We start from the raw sequence: 27,741 nt of genomic DNA, 5'->3' as shown, positions 1-27,741 counted from the left end.
ACAGATCTGACATGATGACACCAAGCTGACCTTTACTAAGGCAAGTTGGAAAAGCCCTTGCAATGCATTAATGAAAAAACCCGGCCTATATATATTTGGGGTCTAGGATATGTTTGTGCTTTTTTTTTTCACAGAAAGAAAATAAAAGCTAAACCTGATGATGTCTTTAGCTGCAAACACCCCATAAAGGAGTTCCAAAAACGAGTTGGGGAGGAGTCCTTGATCCATCTTCCCTGCCCCCACAGAGAGAAATGCCTGGTGGCTGGCCTGCTACACTGCTCTGAGGGTGTAGTTCTGCCTCCAAAGCGTCCAAGGAGACCCTGCTGGGATGGTTGCCAAGATGTGCTTCCAGTAGCTGGGTCCGGCTTGCCTCGCCCAGGAGTCCCACCTGCCCTGAGACACTTTGGAGCTAGATGCAGACTAAACATCTGACTGTTTTAATCTTTGGGACACAAAACTCATTTTGATTAAAATATTAACCCCTCTTCACTTAAGAAGGGGAAGATCGGGGTTTTAACTGTTGCTCAGAGACTGGAACTGGTGATGTTTGATAACAACAATGTCTGTCTTTGTACACTTACTGGAATTGACCTAACGGTATTTGTAACTGCTTATAGATGTTGGAAAAAGTTTGACACACGCTGTAAAATGTTTGGGTTTAATGTATATGTTAAAAATTTTAGATTTTGACCCCTTCTCTAACCTTACTAACCCACCTCTTCAACCCTGGAACGCTTGGAGCAGGATCTTTGATAGAAAAAAAAAAAAATGTTAAAACATGTCTCATGACTCTCTGGCCCTCCCTCCTAAAAAAGGTCCTCACAGTCTTTTCATTTATGATTCATGCAGAGGCCCAATGACGGGAATATTGTGGAGCCCTCCCCTGAACAGCACATCATACAGAGGCCATACAGGCCGGCTCAACAGGGCATGATGTCAGGGGAACAAGGATTGCCCTCCACATAGCCTAAGCCAGGGACCCTGTGGTCAAAGGTCAAAGACCTGCTTACTTTGGTCTTGCTGAGGAATGACAAAAAAAAAAGGGGGGGGGGAGGATATGTCAGGAGCCATTTCAGGCTTCTCCTTTCTCACATCTCACAGGGCCTTGAGGTGAAAATCTTGAGACAGAAAAACTTAAAGTTAACTGAGACATTGTATGCTGACCTTGGAGATTCAAGCTTCAGACAGCACCTCGGAGTGTCTTTGTTTGCTGCTTATCACTAACAGCAGGTGCTCTAGCCACTGACCTGGCAACTGCCCAGCTTAGCTGCCTAGCCACTGAGCCCCTCCTGTCCTTCCCCCCTTTCCCCCTTCCTCAGTTCCCCCCTGCCTGAGCTCCTCACTGAGGAGTATATAAGATGTAAAACTTGCTTCAATAAAGGGGATGCCTTGACAAGGAATACTGCTTGGCATCCATTTCTCTCTCCCCCCATGTCTTTCAGATAGCGCCTCTTCAAGACCCTGGAGTAACTTAGGACCTGCTGGGTGGGTCAAAATATTGTCTATAAATGTTTGTTTACAATTAAAGGGGGATATGTTATATATATATATATGTATGTATATATATACATATATATGTATATATATATGAATAATTTGCATTGGTATAGCTCTTGGTTTATTGATACAAATTTAAGATCAATTTTGCTATACGTGCATGTATTTCTGATCTTAAGTAAGGTATTGTGTTTGTGTAGCTCATTTAAAAATTTAATGTAGGGCTGGAGAGATGGCTCAGTGGTTAAGAGCATTGCCTGCTCTTCCTAAGGTCCTGAGTTCAATTCCCAGCAACAACATGGTGGCTTACAACCATCTGTAAAGAGGTCTGGCGCCCTCTTCTGGCCTTCAGGCAAACAGACAGAATATTGTATACATAATAAATAAATAAATAAATATTTTAAAAAATAAAATAAAAATGTAATGTAGGCCGGGCGGTGGTGGCGCACGCCTTTAATCCCAGCACTTGGGAGGCAGAGGCAGGAGGATCTCTGTGAGTTCGAGACCAGCCTGGTCTACAGAGCTAGTTCCAGGACAGGCTCCAAAGCCACAGAGAAACCCTGTCTCGAAAAACAAAAAAAAAAAGTAATGTATAATTAAGAAATATAAGGGTTTTTTGGTTTTTTTTTTTTTTTTTGGTTTTTTTCGAGACAAGGTTTCTCTGTAGCTTTGGTGCCTGTCCTGGAACTAGCTCTTGTAGACCAGGCTGGTCTCGAACTCACAGAGATCTGCCTGCCTCTGCCCCCTGAGTGTTGGGATTAAAGGCGTGTGCCACCACTGCCCAGCTCAAGAAATATAAGTTAATAGATACTTATATATAATAGTCAAGCTTATAGTCATGTTAGTTAGATTTTCTAGGTGTATAGAGATATATTTCCATTAGATAGGTATTCTTCAAATCTTTTAGAGACCTTCAGAATATGGCATTTAAAATGTTTTAATAACTTAGGACTTTTCATGACAATGAGACATGTCTCCTCCTGGCAGCACAAACTACTTCAAGAGGAAGATGGGCATCAAAGAGGCTCCTTATGGAGTTGGTTAGCCATTTGGGCAAAAAAACTGCTCTTGCATGGACTGCTGAACTGGACATGTAGGACCCACTGAGTAATGGCTGTTGGTCTTGTCTAAAGGTGAGATGACGGGAGGCAGAGGCAGGCGGATCTCTGTGAGTTCGAGGCCAGCCTGGTCTACAAGAGCTAGTTCCAGGACAGGAACCAAAAGCTAGGGAGAAACCCTGTCTCGAAAAATCGAAAAAAAAAAAAAAAAAAAGGTGAGATGATCCTTCAGGGTTCTTGCTACACAAAAGAGTCTGCTAGACATTCTGCAGGACACAGAAGAAAATGTCTGAAAACTGCCAATATAGGTGGAACTGTCTTCGAAATTTCCTGCTTCATGGAAAAGTCTGCTGGATATTATGGTCCTGTAGGCTGAAGATGGATGTCCCAATGATACAAAAGAACTTTGGGTGACTGTCCAGGCAATGAGATTTCTCTGTCAATTCTAGAGCTTTGGAAGTTGCTTACAATATACCTTCTGTTTACTTAGGTAATGTTATATCCTTCTGGAGTCTTTGATGGGGTTGAAGAATTTATAGTTACAGTTAAGTTTTACTTAGTTATGATAAAAGATAAAGTAAATAGAAATATTGTAACTGTAATTCTTGCTTGATAACTGTTTTGTTATATGTAATTTTACTATGTTAAAGTTAAAAGCTTCCTTTTTATTTAAGCAGAAAAGGGGAGGTGATGTGGCAGTCCCCTCTGTGTGCTGTGATTCCATTAATAAATAAAGAAACTGTCTTGGCCTCTTGATAGGACAGAACTTAGGTAGGTGGGGAAGACAGAAATGAATGCTGGGAGAAAGAAGGACGGAGTTAGAGAGCTGCCATGGATCTGCTGCCAGAGATAGAAATGCTGAAACATTGCTGACAGGCCACAACCTCGTGGTGATACACAGATTAATAGAAATGGGTTAAATTAAGAAGCTAGAGGTAATGGGCCAAATATTGATTTAATTAATACAGTTTCTGAATGGTTATTTCAGGGCTAAACTAGCCAGGCAGCTGGGAACAAAGAAGCGGGCCCTCCTCCTACATCCTGTAACTTGATCTGTAGACCAGATCTCTCAAGTTAGGTCTCTCAGACTCAGAGATCTGCCAGCTTCTCCTTTCTGAGTACTGGGATTAAAGGCACTCACCACCATGCGTAGATTTATGCTGCTCTTTATTTTCCCAAATTGGAAGTTGAGCTGCATGGGGTCTTGTCCTGAGATCACTACTCCCTATATTCCATTTCTTAATCTGTTTATCTCTTTGAACACAGGGCATAGTTGCATTCTACTCCCTTTGCCCCTTTTCTCCTTAATCTGTACATTTTTTTTCTTGTTTTTTTTTTTTTCGAGACCAGGTTTCTCTGTAGCTTTGGTGCCCATCCCAGAACTAGGTCTTGTAGACCAGGCTGGCCTCGAACTCCCAGAGATCCACCTGCCTCTGCCTCCCGAGTGCTGGGATTAAAGGCGTGGGCTACCACCGCCCGGCAATCTGTACATTTTGTGCTTTTACTTGTTCAGTTCACTCCTTTTCACTATAGATCTTCATTAGATTTATAACGAATAAATAACTGGGCAGTGGTGGCACAGGCCTTTAATCCCAGCACTCAGAAGTAAGAGGCAGGCAGATCTCTGTGAGTTCAAGGCCAGCATGGTCTATAGAGCAAGTTCCAGGACAGGCACCAAAGCTACACAGAGAAACCGTGTCTCGAAACTACCCCCCCCCAAAAAAAAAAACAAAAAACAAAATGTGTATAGTTAACACCAACAACCACATGACAGAGACTATACTAGGATGTTTTGAGAGTTCCTCTGCCAATGGAATTAATCCAAAACTCTTTAGCCACAAGCAGACACTTTGGACAGCGCAAAAAGCAACCAATTCACCAAACTATCACAAGAATGATCTTTAGACAACATTCTAAAAGTCTTCTCCTCTAGAACCTCTTGACCCAGGCTCTCACAGTTCAAATCCCCCTTAACACCATTGTCTTCGGTGGTCCTACTAGTATGGATCATTAAGCAGCACTTAAAAGCATTCCACTGCTTTCTTAACACAAACTCTCAAAGTTCAAATTTTTCCAAACAAAAACATGGTCAGGCCTATCATAGCAATACCCCACGCCTGGTACCAATTTCTGTCTTAGTTAGGCTTTTTCTTCCTTCCTTCCTTCCTTCCTTCCTTCCTTCCTTCCTTCTTTCCTTCCTTCCTTCCTTTCTCCCTTCCTTTCTTTCTGTCTTTTTTGATTTTTCAAGGCAGGGTTTCTCTGTAGCTTTGAGCCTGTTCTGGAACTAGCTCTTGTAGACCAGGCTGGCCTCAAATTCACAAAGATCTGCCTGCCTCTGCCTCCCGAGTGCTGGGATTAAAGGCGTGCGCCACCACGGCCCAGCATATGGTTAGGCTTTCTACTGCTGTAAAGAAACACTATGACCAATGACCATGGCTACTTTTATAAAGGAAAACATTTAATTGGGACTGGCTTGCAGTTTTAGGAGCTAGTGGATTATCTTCATGGTAGCATGCAGGCAGACATGATAATGAAGAACAGCTGAGAGTTCTACTTTTTTTCTTTTTTAGGATTTATGTATTTGACTGGAGAGATGGCTTAGAGGTTAAGAGCAATGGTTGCTCTTCCAGATGCCCTAAGTCCAATTCCCAACAGCCACATGGTGGCTCACAACCATTTATAATGAGAACTGGTGCCCTCTTCTGGCAAGCAGGCATACGTGCAGGCAGAACACTGTTTTTAAAAAGATTTATGTATTTATTTTATATATATGAATGCTCTATTGACTTCATGCCAAAAGAGGGCATCAAATCCCACTATAGATGGTTGTGAGCTACCATATGGTTGCTGGGAATTGAACTCAGGATCTCTAGAAGAGCACCAAGTGCTCTTAACCACTGAGTCATCTCTCCAGCCCCTGAGTTGTACGTCTTGATCCACAGGAAGCAGAAGTAGCTGTGTGCCATAATGGGCATAGTTTAAGCATATATGACACCTCAACACCCACTCCACACAGTGACGAACTTCCTCCAACAAGGCTATACCTGTAAGGCCATATTATACAGGCCCATAGTCTACACTATATGGCGGCCAGACTTTCAGGCCACAGTTTGCACCTGTCACACAGAAGGTGGTCACCAGCCTTTCCAGACAAACTGACACCATCCTAAACAAAGGGTCAGGATATGCTAATGTCGCTATCTCCTTTGTAATTTGGGAGGTCGCCTGGGAAAGAGGTGTTAATTCAGTCTATGTGACAGAGCAGGCATAGATGGGAAGACGTGACAAAATGGGCATAGGAAGGTGTGGACGTGACCACAGTCATTCTCCCGGCTACCTAGGAAACAGAATGCTAATGAGCTTCCCCCTCAGTTTACGTTTTGGTATAAAAGCTGTTTGTTTGGAGAATAAACGCAGATGATTTTCAGGTTGAGAATTAAGGACTTCATGAGGGATCCCTGAAAACTCCCTCCCGATAAGGTCATATGAATTATGTCTTTATTCTCATGCCTTCCTGCTGGTCCGAGAGATAATTTATGGTCCAAGCTGGTCTTGGACCATGACAGATACCCTCTCCTACTAGGTCATATCTCCTAAGAGTGCCATTCCCTATGAGTCAAGTGCTCAAACACGTGAGTCTACGGGGGCCATACCTACTCAAACCACCACATGGGTACTTTTTGGGTTTTTTTAAAAGATTTATTTTATTCATATGAGTGCTTTGCCTATACATATGTCCATGTGCCACATGCATGCCTGGTGCTCAAGAAAGTGTAAGTCTCCACGTTTGTGCCGAGAATCCAATCAAGGTCTTTCAAAAGAACAAATATGCTGGGCGGTGGTAGCACATGCCTTTAATCCCAGCACTTGGGAGACAGAGGCAGGTGGATCTTTGTGAGATTGAGGCCAGCCTGGTCTACAAGAGATAGTTCCAGGACAGGCTCCACAGCTACAGAGAAGCCCCTGTCTAGGAAAACAAACAAACAAATAACTGCTCTTAACCATGGAACCAACTCCAACCCAGAAATGGGTTCTTTTAAGAGCTCCAGTAGGAAGCCTAACGAGATGGCTCAGGGATTAGGAGTACTGGCTGCTCCTTCAGAGGCCCTGGGTTTGACTCCCAGCACCTGCATGATGGCTAACAACTGTCTTTATCTCCAGTTCCAGGGAATCCAATGCCATCTTCTTGCCTCCACTATCACCAGGCACTAGATATACATGTAGGCAAAATATCCATACATATTAAATAAAACACAAAAAAGAAAGAAAAGAAGAAAGAAAGAGAACCAGCCAATTAATCTGCTTATCTCGGCGTGTTTCTGCAGAAATTTAGAAAACGCAGGCACTAGTGATGCCGTGTTGCAAGCCTTAAGGACAGCTGAAGTCTTTAATATCCCTGAAAATGCCCTGGAAGCACTTAAGACTGAATTATTTATAGTTAGAAGAACTTAATATTGAATAAATAATTTGCATCTTTTTTTTTTTTTTTTTTTTTGGTTTTTCGAAACAGGGTTTCTCTGTGGCTTTGGTTCCTGTCCTGGAACTAGCTCTTGTAGACCAGGCTGGTCTCGAACTCACAGAGATCCGCCTGCCTCTGCCTCCCAAGTGCTGGGATTAAAGGCGTGTGCCACCACCGCCCGGCTGAATCTAATTTTTTAAGAAAAAATGTGCGATAGGTAAGTGTGATGATACAAACTGCGGGATTTTGAATGTAACTGACCTCCATGATCTCACAGGGAGTGGCACTGGCAGGAGGTGTGGCTTTGTCGGGGTGAGTATAGATTTGGAGGAAGTGTGTCACTGTGGGGAGAACTTTGAGGTCAAGCCTTGCTCAGTGTGGCTTTTTGTTTCGTTTTGCGAGACAGGGTTTCTCTGTAACTAGCTTTGTAAACCAGGCTGGCCTCGAACTCACAGAGATCCGCCTTCCTCTGCCTGTGAGTGCTGAGATTAAAGTCGTGTGCCACCACTGCCAAGCTTCAGTGCAACTTTCAATCAACCTCCTGTTGCCTGCAAGATGTAGGACTCCTAGCTACCTCTCCAGTACCACGTCTGCCTGTATGTCACCATGCTCCCCACCATGATGATGATGATGAACTGAACCTCTGAACTGTAAGCTAGACTCTCCAATGAAATATTTTCTTTAAAGATGTGGTCTGGGGGCTGGAGAGATGACTCAGTGGTTAAGAGCATTGCCTGCTCTTCCAAAGGTCCTGAGTTCAATTCCCGGCAACCACATGGTGGCTCACAACCATCTGTAAAGAGGTCTGGCGCCCTCTTCTGGCCTTCAGGCATACAGACAGAATATTGCATACATAATAAATAAAAAATTTAAAAAAAAAATGTGGTCTGGGCTGGAGAAATGGCTCAGAGGTTAAGAGCACTGGCTGATCCTCCAGAGGTTCTGAGTTCAATTCCCAGCAACCACATGGTGGCTCACAACCATCTATGAGATCTGGTGCCCTCTTCTGGCGGGCAGGCATACATGCAGGCAGAACATTGTATACATAATAAATGAATAAATTTAAAAAAAAAAAAAAGAAAGCTGGAGAGACCTTAGACCTTGCTTTTTTGTTTCGTTTTGTTTTTCAAACAGGGTCTCACTGTGTAGTTCTGGCTCTCCTGAAACTCAGAGATTCAGATCTGCCTACCTCATCCTCCCAGGGGCTGGGATTAAAATCACTTACCAACCATGCGCACACACACACACATCACAGAAGAATAAATCAGAGAGGTATGGAGTAGAGAACACCTACACTTTTCTCTGTCCTCCATGCTGGCACACAGGTGCCTATACCCGCACACAAGCACATCTAACACACACATTCAGGAATTGAGGGGAGGAAGCAGTTTCTAAAAACAGAATAATCTGGGCCAGTGAGATGGCTTAGCAGGGAAAGGCCTTGCAAGCCTGACAACCTGAGTTTCATCCTCTGACCTTGCATGAACGTGGAAGGAGAGAACCAAGCCTACAGAGTTGTCCTCTGATTACCACGTGCACTCTAAGACACATTCACCCCACCCATGGTGCATATATGAACGATGAAATGATTTAAGTCAGTCTTGTTATTTGAGTGCATGTGTGTCTGTATATGTGTGTGGGTATGTGCATGCCATGAGAGACCAGAGGAGTCTGAGCTCCATGGAACTGGAATCACAGTGATGAGCTGCCCAGCGCGGATTCTGGGGATTGAACACTGGTCCCTTTGCAACAGCAGCATGTGCTGTTAGCTACTGAGCCATCTCTCTGGCCCATAATGAACAATTTTTAAATTCTTTTTCATCAATATGACACAATATATATATTTCATATTTTCTTCTCAGAAAATGATCTTTTTTATGAAATAATAGACAGTATTTGGGTTTGGATGAATACGTTTGTTTTAGTAAAGCTAAGATTCAGAAATTTTTCTTATCTGTTTTGGAAATAGTCTCACAGTTACAGCCCAGGCTGGCCCTGAACTCTCAGCAGTTCTCCTGCCTTAGCCTCCTGAACACAATAGCCACAGGCATGAGCCAGAATGGCCACCAAGATTCAGAGATCTTATGCTGGTGAAGTAGGATAGGGCTAAAAAGATCAATTATTAGACACTGATTATTGATTTATTTAGTGATTTACTTAAAGCCCTGCTTGTACTGCCTGTTTGCTAACTTCATTTGCTCCCTGGCACAGGATGGCCTGGAGACACAGCTGAAGCTATGGGCTGTTGCTCTTAACAAGCTGTTGAGAGCCGTGCACGCTTCTGTGAAATGTTTCTTGCTAGCCCGCCTCACCTTGTGGTTTTATTTATTTATTTATTTTTAAAGATTTGTTTATTGTGTATTCAGTGTTCTGCCTGCATGTATGCCTGCAGGCCAGAAGAGGGCACCAGATCTCATTACAGGTGGCTGTGAGCCACCATGTGGTTGCTGAGAATTGAACCCAGGACCTCTGAAAGAGCAGCCAGTGCTCTTAACCTCTGAGCCATCTCTCCAGCCCCACCTTGTGGTTTTATAGTATAAAATGAGAGTGGAAACTGGACATGGGACCGAGGCCTTTCTGGAGCTATCCTGGCTTTCATTGACCAATGACATCCACTCTCTTTGGTACTTATTTCAGAAAGATTCCTGTGACACTGAAGAAACTGTTTCTGTTTATGAAACCTCAACATCTCAGCAGCCCTGAGATAATCCTAATTCATGCTAACGAGCTGGGGCACTGTGGAAGGAGAGGGCTATAGAGATAATATCTGCCCTCCCTTCTTGCTTCCAGGTCACCCAGAATATGGCTGGTGGCCTTGAATATCCCCTGGTTCCCTTACAGGGGCAGTCATGAGAGAGCTGTCTTCCTTTCCTTTTGCTCCACAGGGCAGGTTCAGGAGCTTGGGGTCATCCCTAAAATCAAAGCTCTACAATGCTTCTCCCTCTTGTTACTTGGTTCAAGTCAAACTAGAGAGGCCCTTCTATTCCTCCTCCCTCCTCTTCCCTCTTCCCTTCTTCCTTTGCCCCCCCTTCTTCCTCCCCCCTTCTTCCCTCTCCTCCCTCCTTTCCTTTCTTTTGATACTGGAGGTTTTGTGCATACAAGCAGAGGACATTATGACCGAACTACTTCTTAGCTCTGGATCGGAATCTTTTGTTGTTGAGCTTTTGAAATCTGTACCCGAAGCATGGGGAGTCAGACTGAAGAACACATTGTCTGGGAAAGCAGATACTGCGCTAGAGAGGGGGTCTACGGGTTCCCAGTCAGCCTGGAAGTAGGGCAGATTCATGTTTTTCAGCAACCAGATCCTACCAATGTAGCAATTCTTTGTCCAAAAGATCCTCAGATAGAGCGAAGAGTTTCACAAACATACCAAGTGTGGGTGCACACCTATACCCATGTAATGGGGGTACGAGCCCAGGGTCATCTGTCTAGGGGTCTGGCTCTTTCCCTGGGGTCATCTATCTAGGGGTTTGGGTTCTTTCACTAAGGTCAGCTGTCTAGGGGTTTGGGCTCTCTCCCAGAGGTGAACAGACAATTGGACACTCCAGAACAGACGAAGTAGGGACTCAGAGAAAGCAAAACTTGGTGACTGAAGCAAGCAGTGAGCACTCCGGGGGGGGGGGGTGGTCTCTGAAGCATGGGGTCCCAGGGCTGCACCTCCTATAAAGCCCTGGGTCCTCCCCTCTTCTGGGTCTCCCTACTTCATTCTCATTTCCCCTTTGCCTCTCTCCTCTCCTGTCCCTTCATTTCCACCACCTGGACAGAGGCGTCATGGATAGATAACTGAGTTCCAACTGTTATATGAGGATGCTCTGTGCTCCTCTGCCCTCTGCCCTAACTCCTCACAGTCTCCTCTTCTGGGATAAGTTTAGATTTCTGTCTGAAGGGAAAAGGGCAGTGACTGATCTGTAGTTTTCAGGCTGTGAGTGTTGGAATTAGGGGCCCTGAGAAAGACATTCTCTTAGAGGTTGGAAGATGGCATGGCCCAGGAGCATGGTTATAGTAGGTTCCATGTGGACCACCATTTAGTGATTTCATGGCTTCAAAGTGCTGACACCCGATACTGCAGTTGAGGAGGTAAGGACAGACAACGAGGGCAATTGAAGACTAGAATCAGAAGTCCTAGGAGAAGCTGGGCAGTGGTGGCACACACCATTAATCCCAGCACTCAGGAGGCAGAGGCAGGCGGATCTCTACGAGACCCCTCTGTTATGGCTTAAAATAAAATGCTGCAGGTTCCCCAAAGGGTGCAGCGGCAGAAACGCTGCAGGTCCCCGAGTGGCAGCAGTGGGCAGCAGGCCATGAGACCACAGTGGGCCACGAAGGCAGCCGGGTCCCAGGCAGGGAGCCGCGTGGCGGGTGAGTGACCTGGGCAGGGCAGCCCTGGCGGGTGAGAGACAGATGGATAGGCATGCCATGCAGAGTGAAGGAGAAAGGGAGTAAGGGGGAAGAGGAAAGAGAGAGAGAGAGAGAGAGAGAGAGAGAGAGAGAGAGAGAGACACGGGGCAAGGGGAGAGGAGCCACAGCAGCAGCTACCTCTGGGAGAGACAGGAAAGGAGGGGAGACTCAGGCTACAGGCAGGAAAGAAGATCCAGAAGATCTGCCTGCCTTGCGGGGAAATTGGCAGGGCTTGTCTCTGAAAGAGACAGAACAGACCATTACACCCTCCTGGTCTAAGCATAAGTTTTATAGTATTTGATAGAAAAACTTGTATTTGATATTTCTTAGGGTTCCCACTATGATAAGTGTAACAGGCTCTTTTTTTTTTTTTCTGTAAGACAGGGTTTTTCTGTGTAGCCCTGGGTGTTGGGTGCCTGAGTGTCATGGCCAAGACTAGCCTCAAACTTGAACTCAGAGATGCACCTGCCTCTAGTGCTAGGATTATTTGCATTTGCAGCCGCTGCCACCACCCAGCATCTGGCTCTTTCTTCGATATCTTTTTTTTTTTTTTTTTGTATTTTCTTTTTTTTTTTTTTTTTTTTTTTTTTTTTTTTTTTTTTTTTTTTTTGGTTTTTCGAGACAGGGTTTCTCTGTGGTTTTGGAGCCTGTCCTGGAACTAGCTCTTGTAGACCAGGCTGGTCTCGAACTCACAGAGATCCGCCTGCCTCTGCCTCCCGAGTGCTGGGATTAAAGGCGTGCGCCACCACCGCCCGGCTTTTTTTTTTGTATTTTCGAGACAGGGTTTCTCTGTAGCTTTTGGTTCCTGTCCTGGAACTAGCTCTACTAGACCAGGCTGGCCTCGAACTCACAGAGATCTGCCTCTGCCTCTGGAGTGCTGGGATTAAAGGTGTGCGCCACTTTTTTTTTTTTTTTTTTTTTTGAGAATCTGGTGCTTTTAGCATTCATTTTGTTTCATTGACCTTGGATTGGACTCTGGTTTGGTTACACAAACAGGTATCTATTCACTATTCACAGCCCTGTGGAGCCACTATCACCCCATTTCTTTCCCCTTGAAGGCCAAACAAAGGTCAAAAGAATCATTGTCCTAAACCTGCAGTCACCTCAGATTCAGAAACAGCGTGGCTTTGCCAGCAGCCAGACGTCCATTTCTAGATCCTCTTCCCGGTAGTGTGTATTGAGGGGGAATTCCCATAAGGCATTAAGGGCCACCTGCAGAGGATGAATCTGGGAGCGGTGTCCTGAGACAGGGAGCTTTATCCGTGAAGAAGAAACTGCGTCCTGTGTAGATGATTTTGTTGGAACCGGTTTGGTTCTTTTAAGCGAAGGTGGTGATTAACAGAGCAGACAGCGATTAACACCTTTAAAAACCATCTTAATTTTTTTTTTGTTTTGTTTTTTCGAGACAGGGTTTCTCTGTAGCTTTGGTGCCTGTCCTGGAACTAGCTGTTGTAGATCAGGCTGGCCTCGAACTCACAGAGATCCGCCTGCCTCTGCCTCCCGAGTGCTCTTAATTTTTAATTATATGTGGTTACCAAGTGCCAACGGAAACCAGAAGAAAGGGTTGGCTGGAGTTACAGGCAATTGTGACCCACCCAGTACAGGGGCTGAGACCTGAAGTTGTGTCCTTTGCAAGAGTGGTACACACTCTGAAGCACCAGGGCTGGCCGCCTCCCTTGCTCCGATGAACAACTTATCAGAACACCCTTCTCGACTGAAGTTGAGACAATGATGGTAGACCTGCTCTTGGACTAAAATTATTATTTTTGATAAAAAGGTCTCCTTGTGTAGCCCTGGCTAGTCTGGAACTTGCTTTGTAGACCTGGATAACCTTGAACTTACAGAGAACTGTTGTCTTTGGCTCCTAAGTGAGAGGATTAAAGGGATACGACACACACCCATGACTGACCTTCATCTTTTTTTTTTCCTTTTTCTTTTTTTCGTTTTTTTTGGTATTTTGAGACAGGGTTTCTCTGCAGCTTTGGTGTCTGTCCTGGAACTAGCTCTTGTAGACCAGGTTGGCCTCGAACTCACAAAGATCTGCCTGCCTCTGCCTCCCAAGTCCTGGGATTAAAGGCGTGCGCCACCACCGCCCGGCTCTTTTTTTTTTTTTTAAAGACTTAAACTTATTTATTTATTTTTTTTTTAATTTTATGTGTATGGGTGTTTTGTCTGAATGAATGTATGTGTCCCAGGTGTATGCAGTGCCCAAAGGGGCCAGAAGCCAGTGTCAAATCTGGAGTGACAGATGGTTGTGAGCTGACATTTGGGTGCTAGAAACTGAAATCAGGCCCATTGCAAGAGCATGAAGTGCTTTTAACTTCCGACCTATTTCTCCTGCTTGATTGTTCATCTTTTTAAGCTGCTGGAACAGGCCTTCTGCCTTAAAACTCTGGTTGCAAGGTAGTTCACAGTCCTGCAGAAAACTGTGCAGTGTGTGTTGATTGAGAGGCCAACATGACAAAGTACATTTTTGCATTTACGGTTTGCTAACCGCAAGTGCAATAGAGCTACATTTCCTGGTAGAGTTCCTGCCATTGCTCAGCTATTACTCAACAGAGGCCCTGAAACTCCAGTCCTGGGCTGATTGTCCTTCTACAACTCTATAACGTGGGCACCAGAGGGAGTTCTGCAGTCTCTTTCCCACCTGTAAGGCAGAGTAACCCTCCTCGACAGGGACACACTAAGGGAGGGCTTTGGAGTAGACAGAGAGAGATGAGGTGGTTCTAAACCCAGTCTGGGACAGTCAATAGAACAAGCTATGGTACTGATTTATCTGCTGCCCATGAGGATTGTGGGTAACTTCAGCAGGCACTGAGCAGCACGCTGAAGACACAGCTCAGCAAAAGTCCCAAATGACCTCTTGAAGTTGAGAACTGCCTGGGAACCCCCTGCAGCTGGGGTTAGAAGGACTCAGCCTGGAATCCAGAGCAACAAAGGGTGTTTCTTTCCTCTGTGACCAACACCCTTCACCTGCCCTTCTTTGGCCTTCAATGCCTGGTTGCCCGCACCCTTAGCTCTCCCCCCCCCCCAACTAAGTAAACATTCAAAAATTAAAGCAGGCACGGTCTAGTCTTCTGTTCCCTGTCACCTGTTTCCTTTCCCTAAGTGCCCAGCAGGGTGGCCAGATGCCAACTTCTTTCACAGACTTTCCAGGATATCTTTGCTAGGTAGGCGTGAAACATTTTTAAATATTTTATTTATATGGGAGTGGCCTGGGGGGGGGTCAGGAAGGAGCCCTCTGATGTGGGTGCTGGGAAGTGAACGTCAGTTCTCTAGAAGAGCAGCAAAGGCTCTTAACCCATGGGCTATCTTTCCAACCAAGCTCTGAATTTCCCTACCCAGTTTTCTTTTCTTTTTTTTTTTTTTTTGTGGTTTTTCGAGACAGGGTTTCTCTGTGGTTTTGGAGCCTGTCCTGGAACTAGCTCTTGTAGACCAGGCTGGTCTCGAACTCACAGAGATCCGCCTGCCTCTGTCTACCCAGTTTTCTTTTTTCCCTTGGAGACAAGGTTTCTGTGTAGCCTTGTCTGTCCTAGAACTCACCCTATAGACCAGGCTGTCCTTGCCTCTGTCTCCTGCTGGTTTTAAGGCAGGTGCTACCACTCACCTACCCCCCCAACCCAAATTTTACCAAAACAGTTTTCCAAACACTGTTCTATCCATGCTCATTCTTTTTCTGTCTTCTTTCAAGGTTTTATTTATCTTTTTAATATTTTTAATTTTTGGTTTCTCTATGTAACAGCTCCGGCTGTCCTGGAACTTGCTTTGTAGACCAGGCTGACCTCGAACTCACAGAGATCTGCCTGTCTCTGCCTCCCCAGTGCTGGGATTAAAGGCATGTGCCAGGGCAGTCCTACCCGTTTTTTTTCTAAGCTAAAATTTCTGTATATGGTAGGTTATTCCCAAACATCACACAGTATTTTATTTTATTTTATTTTATTTGTGGGAGGTGGAGAGTTGTTGAGACAGACTTTCTCTGTGGTTCCTGGCTATCCTGGAACTCCCTCTGTGAAACAAACTGGCCTTGAACTCAGAGACTGGCCAGCCTCTGCAGTTCCTGCTGCTGGAGATAAAGGTGTGGTCCACAGCACACCACCAGTTCCACCCTAATGACCAATTATAGGTGCATCTACCGGAATAAGAGTGGGCACACGGCGGTGGAAACAGGCAAGGCAAACGGTAGGAAATACAGAGTCTGGCCGCTGGCTTTGGCTATTTCTAGAGTCCAGATGCTCCCTGGGGACATCCCTAATCTGGGTCCCATCTTCCCTTAAAGATCGGGCGTTTTGATCTTTGCTTTGTTTGGCAAAAGGATAAAAATGGCTTCACTATTTAACACAAAAGGAGGTCCGTTCTTCTTCTTTTTTTTTTTTAAATATTTATTTTGTATACAATATTCTGTCTGTGTGTATGACTGCAGGCCAGAAGAGGGCACCAGATCTCATTCCAGATGGTTGTGAGCCACCATGTGGTTGCTGGGAATTGAACTCAGGACCTTTGGAAGAGCAGGCAATGCTCTTAACCTCTGAGCCATCTCTCCAGCTCCCCCGTTCTTCTAATTGCATCATAGTTTAGGAATTCTGTAGCGCCTCGGTCCTTATCCTTTTCTATGAGAAGGCTGGTGATACTGACATAGGGAGCACTTTATGATTGTCCTTTGAAGAATTGGCAGCAACCTGTGCTGCATTATTTGAACATATATAAATTTCATACATATATAAATTTATAAATATATATATATCAACATATAATTATATTTTTACCCAAGACAGGGTTTCTCTAGGTAGCCCTGGCTTTCCTGGAACTCTCTGTAAACCACATTGGCCTTGAAATCAGAGATCGGCCAGCCTCCACCTTCCTACTGCTGGGATAAAGGTGTGGTCCACCACACCTGGCCATTTCTCGTGTAACCACCAGTTCAACTCAATGTGGGTACTTCAGGATTCTACACCCAAACCCTAATGACCAATTATAGGTGCATCTACCGGAATAAGAGTGGGCACATGGCAGTGAAAACAGGCAGGGCAAACGGTAGGAAATACAGAGTCTGGCCGCTGGCTTTGGCTATTTTTAGAGTCCAGATGCTCCCTGGGGACATCCCTAATCTGGGCCCCGTCTTCCCTTAAAGATCAGGGCGTTTTGATCTTTGCTTTGTTTGGCAAAAGGATAAAAACGGCTTCACTGTTTAACACTGGAGGAGGCGCTGTTCTTCTAATTTGCATAATGTTTTAGGAATTCTGTAGCACCTTGGTCTTTATCATTTTCTATGAGAAGGCTGGTGATGGTGACATAGGGAGTACTTTACTAGCATCCGTAGCCCAGGCTGGCTTTGAACTCATGGCAATTTTCTTCTTTCAGCCTGGTCAGTACTGGGAGTTCAGTAGAGAGACACCACACTCAGTTTTCACGACTGCCCCTGGAAGAATTGGCTGCAACCTGCACTGCATAATTTAATTTATATATGTTATATAAACTTTATAAATATATAGATTTATATTTATAAAATCTCAATATAATATATATTTTTTTACCCCAAGACCGGGTTTCTCTGTGTAGCCCTGACTTTCTCGGAACTCACTCTGTAAACCAGGCTGGCCTTGAACTCAGAGATCTACCTGTCTCTGCCTCCTCTAAGGTGCGTGCCACCACCTCCTGGCTTGTATATATTCTTTAAAGCAGTTTGACTTGCTTCATCGGATGCCTACGTAGAAAAGCCTTCTCTTCCTTATGATTGCTTCCCCAAGTTCTTCTGTAGGGCTTTCAGTTTGCAACAATATCTGTAAGATGTTTGGAATATATTCCTTTGGTACCCAGAGGAGTGCATCCAATACTGACAAGAAACTCAGTTATCCAATTCTCAGGGGTGCAAAAAGAACACCTCCCTCTTCCATTTAGTCATTTATACCTTTGCTGCAGTGTGTGGTTACGGTGGATTGAGGAGGGGGGGACTTCGGGCAGCTGGAGGTTCAGTTCAAGTCAAGGTCAGCGTGCACCTTCTTGGGACGCTAATTCTGGCTTACTTATTACTGGGCTCTTACTACAGCCCTCCAGATTCAACATCCTACGGGTTCCAGTTCACACCTATGCTACCCTATGTTCCTTCGTTTTGCGTGGCCCCTCTGATCCCTTCCCATGTCTTGAATAATTCTGTCTCCTGCCCCCAAATGAGTCCAATGTAACTCTTCTGAAGTGCCCCAAGCCTTCGACATGACTACTTAATCCATGAATCCTATGGCGCCTCCCCTACAACAGTTTTCCCTACCTCCAATGCCTTGAGACTCCAGTCCCATGCTCTCTTACGTCCAGCAAGACCCCTCTGCCCTGACTCCACCCGGGTCCCATGTAGGTATCCCTCTCCTCCGTATCTCATCTTGTGTCCAGCGTGACCTTGTGTCCCCTTTGCCCCGCGCGACCTTTGCCTTGTGTCCCACCTCACCCTGTGTCTACCACGTGACACCTGCCCTCAGTACCCCAAAGAGTTCTACAGGAGCCTCCATCCTGTTCTTCCCATCCCTTGTCCCCTCAAGATGTGTAATCGCCCATCAGTCCGTGTCCCCCCCCCCCCCCCCAAAAGGCGACCTTCCTGGGCCCCTGCTGCCCAACTCCTCTCTGGCCAAGGTGACGCGGTCCCGCACCCTCAGGGACCTAGATCGCAAGCCGGTTCCCTGCGGGGCGGGGCGGGGCCTCGGAGGCGGAAGTGCCCGGGGCGCTGGCTGCAGGTCTGGCCGAGCCATGGGAGCTCGGGACCGAGGCAGCGGCGCTGGCCGCAGAGGCGGCGGGGGCTGCCCAGGCGGGGGCGAGCGGCGCGGGACGCGGGCGGGGTAGCGCGGGCCGAGCGCGGAGTCATGGGCCGGGTTGGGGCCGGGGGCGCGGCGCGGGCGGTAGCGCCGCTGCTGTTGCTGCTGCTGCTCCTCGCTCGGCCCCCGCCTGCCGCCGCCGGCGACAGCAAGAAGAGCGGTGAGCCCGCACGGGCCTAAGGCGCCATCCGAGGCGCGGGCCGGGGGCAGGGGGAGCGGTGGGGGGGGGGAGGTCCCGGGGCGGATTGTGACTCACGGGGGGCACCTGTGCGCTCACCTGGCGCGGCGATGTATCTCTGTTCTCACTCTGGGTTGCGCCCCCTGTGGGGCGTCCGGGGCTAAGAAATCCCCACGCTCGCTTTTCTGTCTCCGGGCCCGCCGAGTTCGCTCACTTGCAGTGTACCCTCCCGGTCCCTTTCTCCTGTGCTTGGGGTAGCGATTGTGGCACCTAAGAGCTGGGAGGTAGAGGAACTTATCAATGAAGAATAGCTGAACCGTGGTGGGGCAAGGGCCATCATTTGTTGTGGTAGAAGGGAAGAGCTGGAGAAAGTTGGCCAGACTCTGTACTAGGGGTCCAGCCAGCATTTTGTTCCTATTCCAGTCCCAGGAAGGTCACTCTTGATTACTGGCTTTGCTTCTCACCGATTATACTGTATTGCCGGCTGGCCCTAGAGATACTGGCTGACCAGAATGGATGTAACAAAAGGGTCCTTCTTCTAGGGGAGTTTTCCAGCTACTCTTTGCATTTCTGCTCTCTAAGCCGGTACATCTTGGACTATGGCTTGCTAGATCTTCGACCCTCTGGGCTGTGCTTGAGGCAGGACTGGTGGACAGTGAGACTCTAGATATTTGGAAATGGGCAAGATGGGTACCTGTCCAGTATTGCCTGAAACTCCCCAGTCCTTTGTGCTACCTGATGTTCCTGAGACAGTTCCTGTCTCTCTCGTCCCACTTTCCGATTCCACCCCTTCTGATCCCCACGCTTCTCTGAAGTACTGCTCCTCCGAGAGGTGCCTGGAGCAGACGAGAGTTTGTTCAGTTGGCCCTCTCCATCCTTCCAACTGTTGCTTGGGGCTCACCCTATCATGCCAATTGTCCAGGTCCAATACATTCAACAAAATAAGTGAGTGTTTCATCAAGGCAGCCTGGAGGGGTTGTTTAAATATGAGTATTTGGTACCTGGTCTTAAGGCAACCTTGAGTAGGTCTCATCTAAGTATTCAAACATCACAAATGTCAGCTCTATTCCAAGTGACCTTCCTCACAAAGGCTTCGTGGGGCCCGAAGACTTTTCCCTTAGCAGGCCAGCACATTGTAGGGTGACCTCTCTCACCTGGCTTCCTCAGAGGTCACAGTCCTAGGGGTGAGGACTCTGTCCTGCCTCAGCTGGGAAAGTAATATTCTGCCTCTCTGTTTTTCTCTGGCCCATTGCCGTGCCACCACCTTAGGGCCCTTAGCAGCTCCTGGTACTCAGGCCTCAACCTGATGAATGGGGCTTGCAGGTCCCTGAGAGCTGGGAATTTACTGAGGGAGCCTCACTCTGCCCTACCCCCATGCCAGGCTCCTTGGCAGCTCCCTTAGCTTCCTTCCATCAGGCTGCTATCTTTTCTCCAAGTGCCTCTGTTGGGAGGAGTCACATGGCTGGCAAGAAAGCCAGCTGCTCACCTGACTCCCTTCTCCCCTCTCCTGGGGGAGCCAGGCAGGCACCACTTTCACAGTGGGGCAAAGGGAGGCTTTCTGAGTGGGAAGGATGCCAACAGTACTGTGTTTCTCTTAAAGCACTTTATTACTCATTAACCTCAAAGGGACAGCAGTCTACCTTAGCTTATCCGTAGGGATACCCAAGATCGGACAGGCACAAAGCCTGAGCTGGCACTAGGTAAGGGGTAGGAGCCTGGAAGGGTTCTTATAGGGCCTGAGGCCATGTGGTGCCCTAGTCTGGGAGCGTTATCTGCCTGGTTGTCTGCTTTGTCTTTGTTCCACCAAGCGTGGGTATGTGCCCTGAGGGCAGTTGGTGGTGCCAGCCATTTGGAACCGAGAAGCCATCTGGCCCTTGTTGTCTGTTTCTTAAGAGACAGGGTTCCTCTGTAACAGTCCTGGCTGTCCTGGAACTTGCTTTTTAGACCAGGCTGTCCTCAAACTCACAGGGATCTACCTGCCTCTGCCTCCCAAGTACTGAGATTAAAGGCGTGCACCACCTCTGCCTGGCTGTCCCTTGGTTCTTATGGCTGTCCAGGCTTCTGGACAGAAGTCCCTCATCATGGTCTTTTTCTGAGTAGGGATCTGGCTGTGTCCTAAGTCATAACCGATTGGAGAGGCAACTACCTTCTGGACCAAGCCTCCCTACCTGCCCAGGGGTTAGGAGAGGTTCACAGGAGGTGAGGTGGGAGGGAGGAGCCTTTGCGATGGTCCAGTGATCAAGGCAGATATCAGTGTGTGGGGGGGGACCACCTTCCTGACTACCCCTGTTGTGTTGCAGTCTCCATCTCTTGGCCAGGATGCAGCAGGATATAATGCAAGGGGTGGAGCTAACTAACCAACAGAAAGAAAGAGAGCTTACCAGCCCTGGGTGGGTCCATCTGAAGGTGGTGGGTGCTAGGGGCTACTGACTTCAGTGTTGGCAGGATGCTGCCGTGTGAGAAGGCAAAGTCCCTGGTAAATAGACAGTGGCCATCTAGGGAAAGGAGGCAGAGGAATAACTTCACTGTTAGGAGAAACTTGAGATTATTGCAGACAACATCTAGGTGCCAGAAGGTGTTTTCTGCCTTGGCTAAGATTGACGTATGAGTGACAAAGTCGAGAGGTGGTCTAAGACCTGATGTCCATGCGGCCTCATTCTTCCTATCTGCCCTACCTACCTGACTGTTACCTTTTCCTTATAGAGGCTGGGCTGGTATCTGAGCACTTCTCTCAGGCCCCACAGAAGCTGTCCTTCTACAGCTGGTATGGCAGCACCCGGCTCTTCCACTTCCGCGTGCCCCCAGACACAGTGCTGCTTCGCTGGCTGCTGCACGTGTCCCAGAGTGGTCCCTCATGCACTGACGTAGAGATCACGGTGTAGGTACCCAGTGTTCTGTCCCTAGCACCCATGCCTGGCTAAAATCCTGTCCCTGACCCTTGACCTGATCTCTTCCAGGCATTTCCGCTATGGCGCCCCTCCTGTCATCAACCCGCTGGGCACTAGCTTCCCTGATAACACCTTGAGCCAGGCCTCCTTCCACATCAGGGCATTGCTGAGCACCATGCTACTGGGCAACACCTCTGTCAACATCTCTCACCCAGCCCCTGGGGACTGGTTCGTGGTGGCTCACCTCCCTCCCTCATCCCAGAAGATCGAGGTGAAGGTGAGGGAGCTGACTTCCTGGGATGAAGGCCAAACCCCCTGATGCATGGAGGACCACCAACCTCTTGTCCACCTCTGAGGCAGACCTTACTGTTCTCTTAGCTACCTGACTCTGGGTTCAACCCTGTTTCCCCTCAAAGCTCTTCTCCTTTGGCCTACATCCTGCATTCTCTGACCCCATCACTCCCTGCCTTGTTCTCTCCCAGGGCTCTGTTCCTACCTGTGCCTACTTCTTCCAGCCTGATATGCTGGCCATGAGGGTGGTTGAAGTCTCCATCCTAGAGCCTGATGTCCCCCTCCCACAGACGCTGCTCTCCCATGCCAGCTACCTCAAGTGAGTGGAGATGGGGAGGTCAAGCCTGGCCCGTAGCCCCAAGCTTTGGGTCTAGAGCGGGGGTAGTGCCACTGTCTCATCCTGCAGGTGAGAAGGCTGTACCTTAGAGACATGTTGGGAAGAGAGCCAGATACTTTCCCTAAGCAGATTAGAGGAAGTAAGTTCACAATATGAGCTAGTGAGTCTGAGTCACCACCTTGCCACAGGATCTTTGTCCCTGACTACACCCAGGAGCTTCGGTTGGACCTGCAGGGCTGTGTGTCCAGTGTGAGCCCCGGCTGTCCAGTGCGTCTCACAGTGGGTGCATCCACCCTGCCTAGAAACTTCCAAAAGGTGCTGAGTTGCACTGGCCTCACTCCGTCCTGCTATTTGCTGCTGTCCTCACCACCCTGGAGCCGGTGGCTACAAGTGACAGTTGAGAACCTGGCAGGACCTCATGTGTCAGTGGTCTTCAATGCTGAAGCTGCCTTTACAGGTGGGCTACATGGGAGGGAGGGGTGGACTGGCTCTGCTTACCTCCCCCAAAAACTCCAGACTTTCCTCTGGCTGAGGCCCTTGTCCTCTTGACAGTGTGCAGGCCATGGAGTGTGACCTTCCATCGTCTTATGCAAAACAACCCAAACCAGAGCCATGACACCTCTGTGGGCCGACTGTCCCAAAGCCCTGCCCACTGGGAACTGGGCAGGAGTGGTGGCAGTGCCCCCTCCTGTCTCCTGAACTATCCAGTTATGAGAGAAGACACGGACGTGGTGTCTGTACACTTCCAACCCCTGAATGGGGCCTTCGTGATGGTGCATGCAAACATACCTTCTGTAATGCGGCTCCGTCTTGACACAGGCATGGACAGCGGAGGCTCTCTCGTCATCAGTCTGAGGGCTAACCAGGTATCCTCTGGAAGCCCACCGAAGCAGTCTACAGTTGCTTGTGACCTGGGCTTATCTCAGGGTACAGAGTAACATCAGCATTGAGACTGGGATGGGGTGGCCTTTCAGGCCCTAGCGTGATACCAGCAGCATGGGCCAGAAGGGGATCCATTGGAGTAGTGTCCCTGTCAGAAGTTACCATAATTTTGTCTGTGCAAATTGGCAGGGGAATTGCTAGAACCAGAGACAACTGAAGGGAATTTAGACCATGATCAAGCAACCTTGGGCTAGCCGGAGGTTCCCCCCCACCTCCCCACATAATAAATATTCATCATGACTGAGCTAACATGCAAGGTGGGCAGGCGAGATACCTTTTTAGGGTTGACAGTGGCTAATCTGTGCTATTTCCCCTTCCAGACAGAGATCACAAATGGTACCTCGGTAGCAGCTTGTTTGAACGCTGGCTCGCCCTTTCTCAGCTTCAACACTTCACTCAACTGCACCACAGGTATTCTGGGCAGGCACTCTTGGTGGAGAGACTGACTGTCCCCTCTAGCCACCTCTGACAGGCCCTCCTACCCCGTGCAGCCTTCTTCCAGGGCCATTCCATGTTTCTGAGTGCCTCATCTCACACGGCCAACCTCATCATTCCTTACCCGGAGACAGACAACTGGTACCTCTCCTTGCAGCTTGTGTGCCCTGAGAGTTCTGAGTATGTGAATCTGGGCCTGGGCACCGTGACATGGGCTGGTAGCAGTGAAGGGAAGCGTCTGTGTCTTAGGAGGGGTTTTCCTTTTCTAGCCCCCAACAGCACTAGTGGGGAAAATGAGTGTCTCAGCTGTTGGAGCCTGGAGGGCTTAGCACTGGGCTTGGGAGTCCTGGTGGTGGAAGAACCAGCAGAGCACTGCAACCAGCCCGCTCAGGCCCTTCCTTTGCAGGGAATGTGAACAGGCTGTAGCTCGTGTGGAAACCATCTTGTATCTGGTGCCCTGTTTGAATGACTGTGGGCCTTATGGCCAGTGCCTCCTGCTCCGTAGATACGGCTATCTGTATGCAGGCTGCAGCTGCAAAGCAGGTGAGAATAATGTGCAGAGCAAATCTGCCTCCCCTTTCTTCCCATGTTCCCCGTGTTCCCCGTGGTCTCCCCACCCCCACCCCACTCCAGGCATATGGGCACTGAGACATTTGCAGGGGAGGTGTTGCCTCCTGACCTTGGTATTGCTTGCCCTTGACTGCACACACCCATCCGGCCCCTACAACTGTTGCCCTTGCCTGTGCTTGTCTATGCCTAAAGCTGCTCTCACTTTTCTTATGACTACATGCTGGTCCACACTTTTCATGGCAGTTCCTGCATATTCATACTTGCTCCCATCTGTCCCTGCTTGCCACATTCGTCCTTACATGTCCACATATCTCTATATCTGTTCATACCTGCCCCTACCTACTCATACTTGCCCATTCATCCTTCTCCAAGCTCATGCCCACTCACAACTGGGCGTACTTGCTCTCACTTGCCCGTATCTACACACACTTGTCCATACCTGTTTCCCACTGCCCATGACTGCCTGCGCGAGCTATGCTTCTCCTTACTTCTTCACACTTGCCCAGACCTGCTGTGAGTGCGCACACTTGTCCAATGTCTGCATGCATCTTCCACATTCGACCCAGCTTGCCCTCAGCTGTTCCCACTTGCCCATGCCTGCCCACTGTCTCTGCCAGTCCCTATCAATACCAATTTCCTCCTACCATGCCTGTGGATTCCATTAGGCTTGTGTCTATACCTCCTCCGTCTGGGTGAGGATGAGGCCTGAAAGTTCGGAAGCCGACTATCTGCTTCCAGCACATGCAGGTATTGTGTGGCCCCCTAGGTTGGCGTGGGTGGAGCTGCACTGACAACAGCACAGCGCAGACTGTGGCCCAGCAGAGGGCAGCCGCGCTCCTGCTCACGCTCAGCAACCTCATGTTCCTGGCCCCCATTGCTGTGTCCCTGCACCGGTCCTTCCTGGTTGAGGCCTCTGTCTACTTTTACACCATGTTCTTCTCCACGGTAGGGTTGGCCCTAATCCCTTGGGGAAGTTGGGTGGGGCGGTCAGGGCTGCTGCTCACCGCTGTACCTCACAGTTCTACCACGCCTGTGACCAGCCGGGGGAGGCAGTGTTGTGTATCCTCAGCTATGACACACTCCAGTACTGCGACTTTCTGGGCTCGGGGGCGTCCACCTGGGTGACCATTCTTTGCATGGCCCGTCTGAAGACAATCCTGAAACAGGTGAGTGGCTCTGACGCCAAGCCTGGGTCCAGGGAAGTAGAGGCCCTCACACACAGTATGTGGAGTGACAAAGAGGGACGAAACAGAAAGGGCTGGGAGCCATCTCAAATGATAACTAGCCACTCTTGGGGGAAGTCATGGAAAGCTGTGGGGGAAAGGTGTGCTCATCCGAGGACTCCAGGAAGGAGGATGGGGGTTCAGGACCATAAGCTCAAAGAGGAGCCAGGCCATGCCTCCCTGAAAAGCCCCAACCATGCTCCTGGGGTCCTTGTTCTAGGGCACTCTGGGGACTTTATGCAGCAGCTGGACAGTGGAGATGACTCTGGCACTAGTGAACTATGTCCACTGTCTGCAGGCTGGGTACTCGCCAGGGGCATGCTTAGAAGCTCCATGATCATATAGAAAAAGTAGGCAAGGAATATTCTGAAGAATCCTGCAGACTGAGTGCTAAGCATATGAACTGCCCCCTGGCTGTGGGCAGATGTGTTGATGGAGACTTAGGTATGGGTCCTCTCCAAGGGAGCATCTAAGGTCATCCTGATAAGAGACCCTGGAAGGCTTGGTATACAAGATCATGCGAGTATGGTCAAGACTGCCCATTAGGGGCGGGCATCACCACCTAGTCCTCAGAAGGTTCTGTGTTCACCTTTGGACTCAGTAAAGGCGCTAGAGGAAGGACACTTCCCTCTCAGGTGACTGAGCGGGAATAGATCAAAATCTTCAAAACCTGCCAATAACTCCAAGAGGAACAGCCAGAATGGTGAGAAACTGATAGTGGGTACCCAGCATACTTGACCACCAGTACTTTTGTCTTATGCCGTCATAGATGAGTTTAGCCAAAGGCTTCCCATGACCCCACAAACCATCCCCGTGTCTCTCCCAGGTCCTGTTTGTCCTGGGCACACTGGTCATCGCCATGTCCTTGCAGATGGATCGCAGGGGCATCTGGAACTTGATGGGACCCTGCCTCTTTGCCTTTGTGATCATGGCCTCCATGTGGGTAAGGAACAGGGCCCATAGGTTCTTCTGTTTAGACTTAGCAAGAAGAGAACTAGGCCCTCGATTTTGGTTATGATCCCAGTTTTGCTAGAAGGGCTCCAAAACTCCACACCTGCTCAGAGCTAGTAACAGCCACCCATAGAGCCCCAGAGTGGCTGTGCGCCTGAGGTCTTGACCTGAGGACTGCTAGCCATGCGTCTGTATGCAGTTCTGCTGCCTAGACCTAGATAGACTCTGTAACTCCTGGGAACTGTAGTTGCACTCGGCCGGCACTGACATTCTTGTGGCTATTCACTCCAGATGTATCGCTGTGGGCACCGGCGTCAGTGCTACCCCACCTCGTGGCAGCGCTGGGTCTTCTACCTCCTGCCTGGCATCTCCATGGCCTCTGTAGGTATCGCCATCTACACTTCCATGATGACCAGTGAGAATTACTACTACACGCACAGCATTTGGCACATGCTATTGGCTGGTAGTGCGGCTTTTCTCCTGCCACCACCAGAGGAGCCGGCCGAGCCGTGGGCTTGCTTGCACAAGTTCCCTTGTCACTATCAGATCTGCAGGAATGATCGGGATGAGCTGTACACAGTGACGTGACGTGGCTGGTTCAAGGACACCTGATACTCTGATGACCTCTTCAGCTAGGGCAGGAACAAGAGAGGTGCCTATCTAGCCCGACCAGGTTTCCACCTGAATAAAATTGTCCTGCGACCCTTGGCTTCTTTTCCCAGAGGAGAGGACTCCTCCATCCCTAAATCTTTGTGACTGCTGCCACTGTCCTCTGTAGGTCCCAGCTGCTTTTACCTGGAGACCGCAGGTACCATTTGTGGGCAGATCACTATGTTAAGGTTGAAGATAGAGATAAGGGATCCCTATTGTCCCATTTGCTTGTGAAGCTGTAATGTGAGACATACAAGGCAAGGACTGAGTCCACAGAGACCACTGTCCCTAACAGCATGTACCATCCTGCCTTAGCATGGGGATGCCCTGTTGCTGCCATTGCTGTGGATGAGTCCAAGAGCTGTTAAGGCCCTGGGGGGGGGGCATGCACTGTCCCTCATTCTCTGTTGGAGCCACGGATCCTGAGAAGAACCTGGAGTGGCAGGATACTCAGCTGTATGAGGAGTGGCCCCAGAAGGCACACACTACCCTACTTATGTGCCCTCCTCATCCTAAAGGTCCTGCCTAGGTCCTAGTCTAGTGAGCACTAATTTGTGTTGTCCCTAGGATGTTGACCCCCTACTGAATTAGCTGAGGCTTCAGGAGAGTTTCTGGAGCCCTGGCACAATCTTTCTGGAGCCTCCTGGGGGCTCTAAACTGATTGGTACAGTGGTCCTGTTCCACTGCTCTGTGGCCTTGGACCTTCTGTCCTGGTTTTGTCGGGATATGGACTTTCTGGGCTGCTCCCCCAGCTACTGACACCCTTTATTTGGCCACCAAAGCACACTTCAGCCCCTTGAAAGGGGAAACATGTATATACTGTTGGGGGGAGGTGGTAAAATGTTAAACTGTTCTATGAAGGCATATTTTTATGTAATTTATTAATTTAATAATCTATAATGATTTTTCAAACCAAACGAGTGTTTTACGTTTTTTTCTTGCGTCCCTGGAGGGAAAGGGAGGCTGGACCCCATTTCTAACAGACCTGCCAAAGATGCTAGGGAACTCCCGGGCTGCACTTGGTAGAAGGTACCTTAAACCATTGCTGTCTTAGATAATTTTCCAC

The 27,741-nt window shown here is 48.5% G+C and overlaps 1 protein-coding gene and 1 non-coding gene across 4 annotated transcripts; both read left to right on the top strand.

The window, feature by feature from the left end:
* Nucleotides 1-6,838: 6,838 nt before the first annotated feature.
* On the top strand, nt 6,839-6,969 carry LOC121464088. Its single transcript, XR_005976491.1, has one exon. It is a non-coding gene; the product is annotated as a small nucleolar RNA SNORA33 (small nucleolar RNA).
* An 11,150-nt stretch (nt 6,970-18,119) lies between these two features.
* On the top strand, nt 18,120-27,586 carry Pgap6 (post-glycosylphosphatidylinositol attachment to proteins 6). Of its 3 annotated transcripts, none has more exons than XM_041676144.1 (13): nt 18,120-18,369; nt 21,091-21,265; nt 21,345-21,552; nt 21,758-21,885; nt 22,092-22,360; nt 22,456-22,769; nt 23,166-23,256; nt 23,337-23,421; nt 23,687-23,823; nt 24,617-24,795; nt 24,870-25,016; nt 25,900-26,016; nt 26,316-27,586. In XM_041676144.1, the coding sequence occupies exons 1-13, from the start codon at nt 18,258-18,260 to the stop codon at nt 26,610-26,612; spliced, it is 2,259 nt and encodes a 752-aa protein (XP_041532078.1). In that variant the 5' UTR covers nt 18,120-18,257; the 3' UTR covers nt 26,613-27,586. The 3 variants fall into 3 exon arrangements, with proteins under 3 accessions (XP_041532078.1, XP_041532077.1, XP_041532079.1); XM_041676143.1 differs by having other exon boundaries at nt 23,337-23,460; nt 24,891-25,016; XM_041676145.1 differs by having other exon boundaries at nt 23,337-23,460.
* Nucleotides 27,587-27,741: the final 155 nt, after the last annotated feature.

Source organism: Microtus oregoni, unplaced genomic scaffold (genome assembly GCF_018167655.1).
Source record: "Microtus oregoni isolate MIOR12 unplaced genomic scaffold, Mior012 000027F_ref0000203, whole genome shotgun sequence".
In the NCBI taxonomy this organism is placed as follows: Eukaryota; Metazoa; Chordata; class Mammalia; order Rodentia; family Cricetidae; genus Microtus; species Microtus oregoni.
The sequence above is the reverse complement of the archived record's forward strand: the minus strand, read 5'-3'. Positions and strand labels throughout refer to the sequence as shown.

Excerpts from the sequence above, each read along its gene's own strand:
- Pgap6 (XM_041676145.1), top strand. The coding sequence starts at position 18,258 with ATGGGCCGGGTTGGGGCCGGGGGCGCGGCGCGGGCGGTAGCGCCGCTG. Across the intron at positions 18,370-21,090 it reads CGGCGACAGCAAGAAGAGCG|AGGCTGGGCTGGTATCTGAG; the intron begins GTGAGCCCGCAC and ends TTTTCCTTATAG. Across the intron at positions 24,796-24,869 it reads ACACCATGTTCTTCTCCACG|TTCTACCACGCCTGTGACCA; the intron begins GTAGGGTTGGCC and ends TGTACCTCACAG.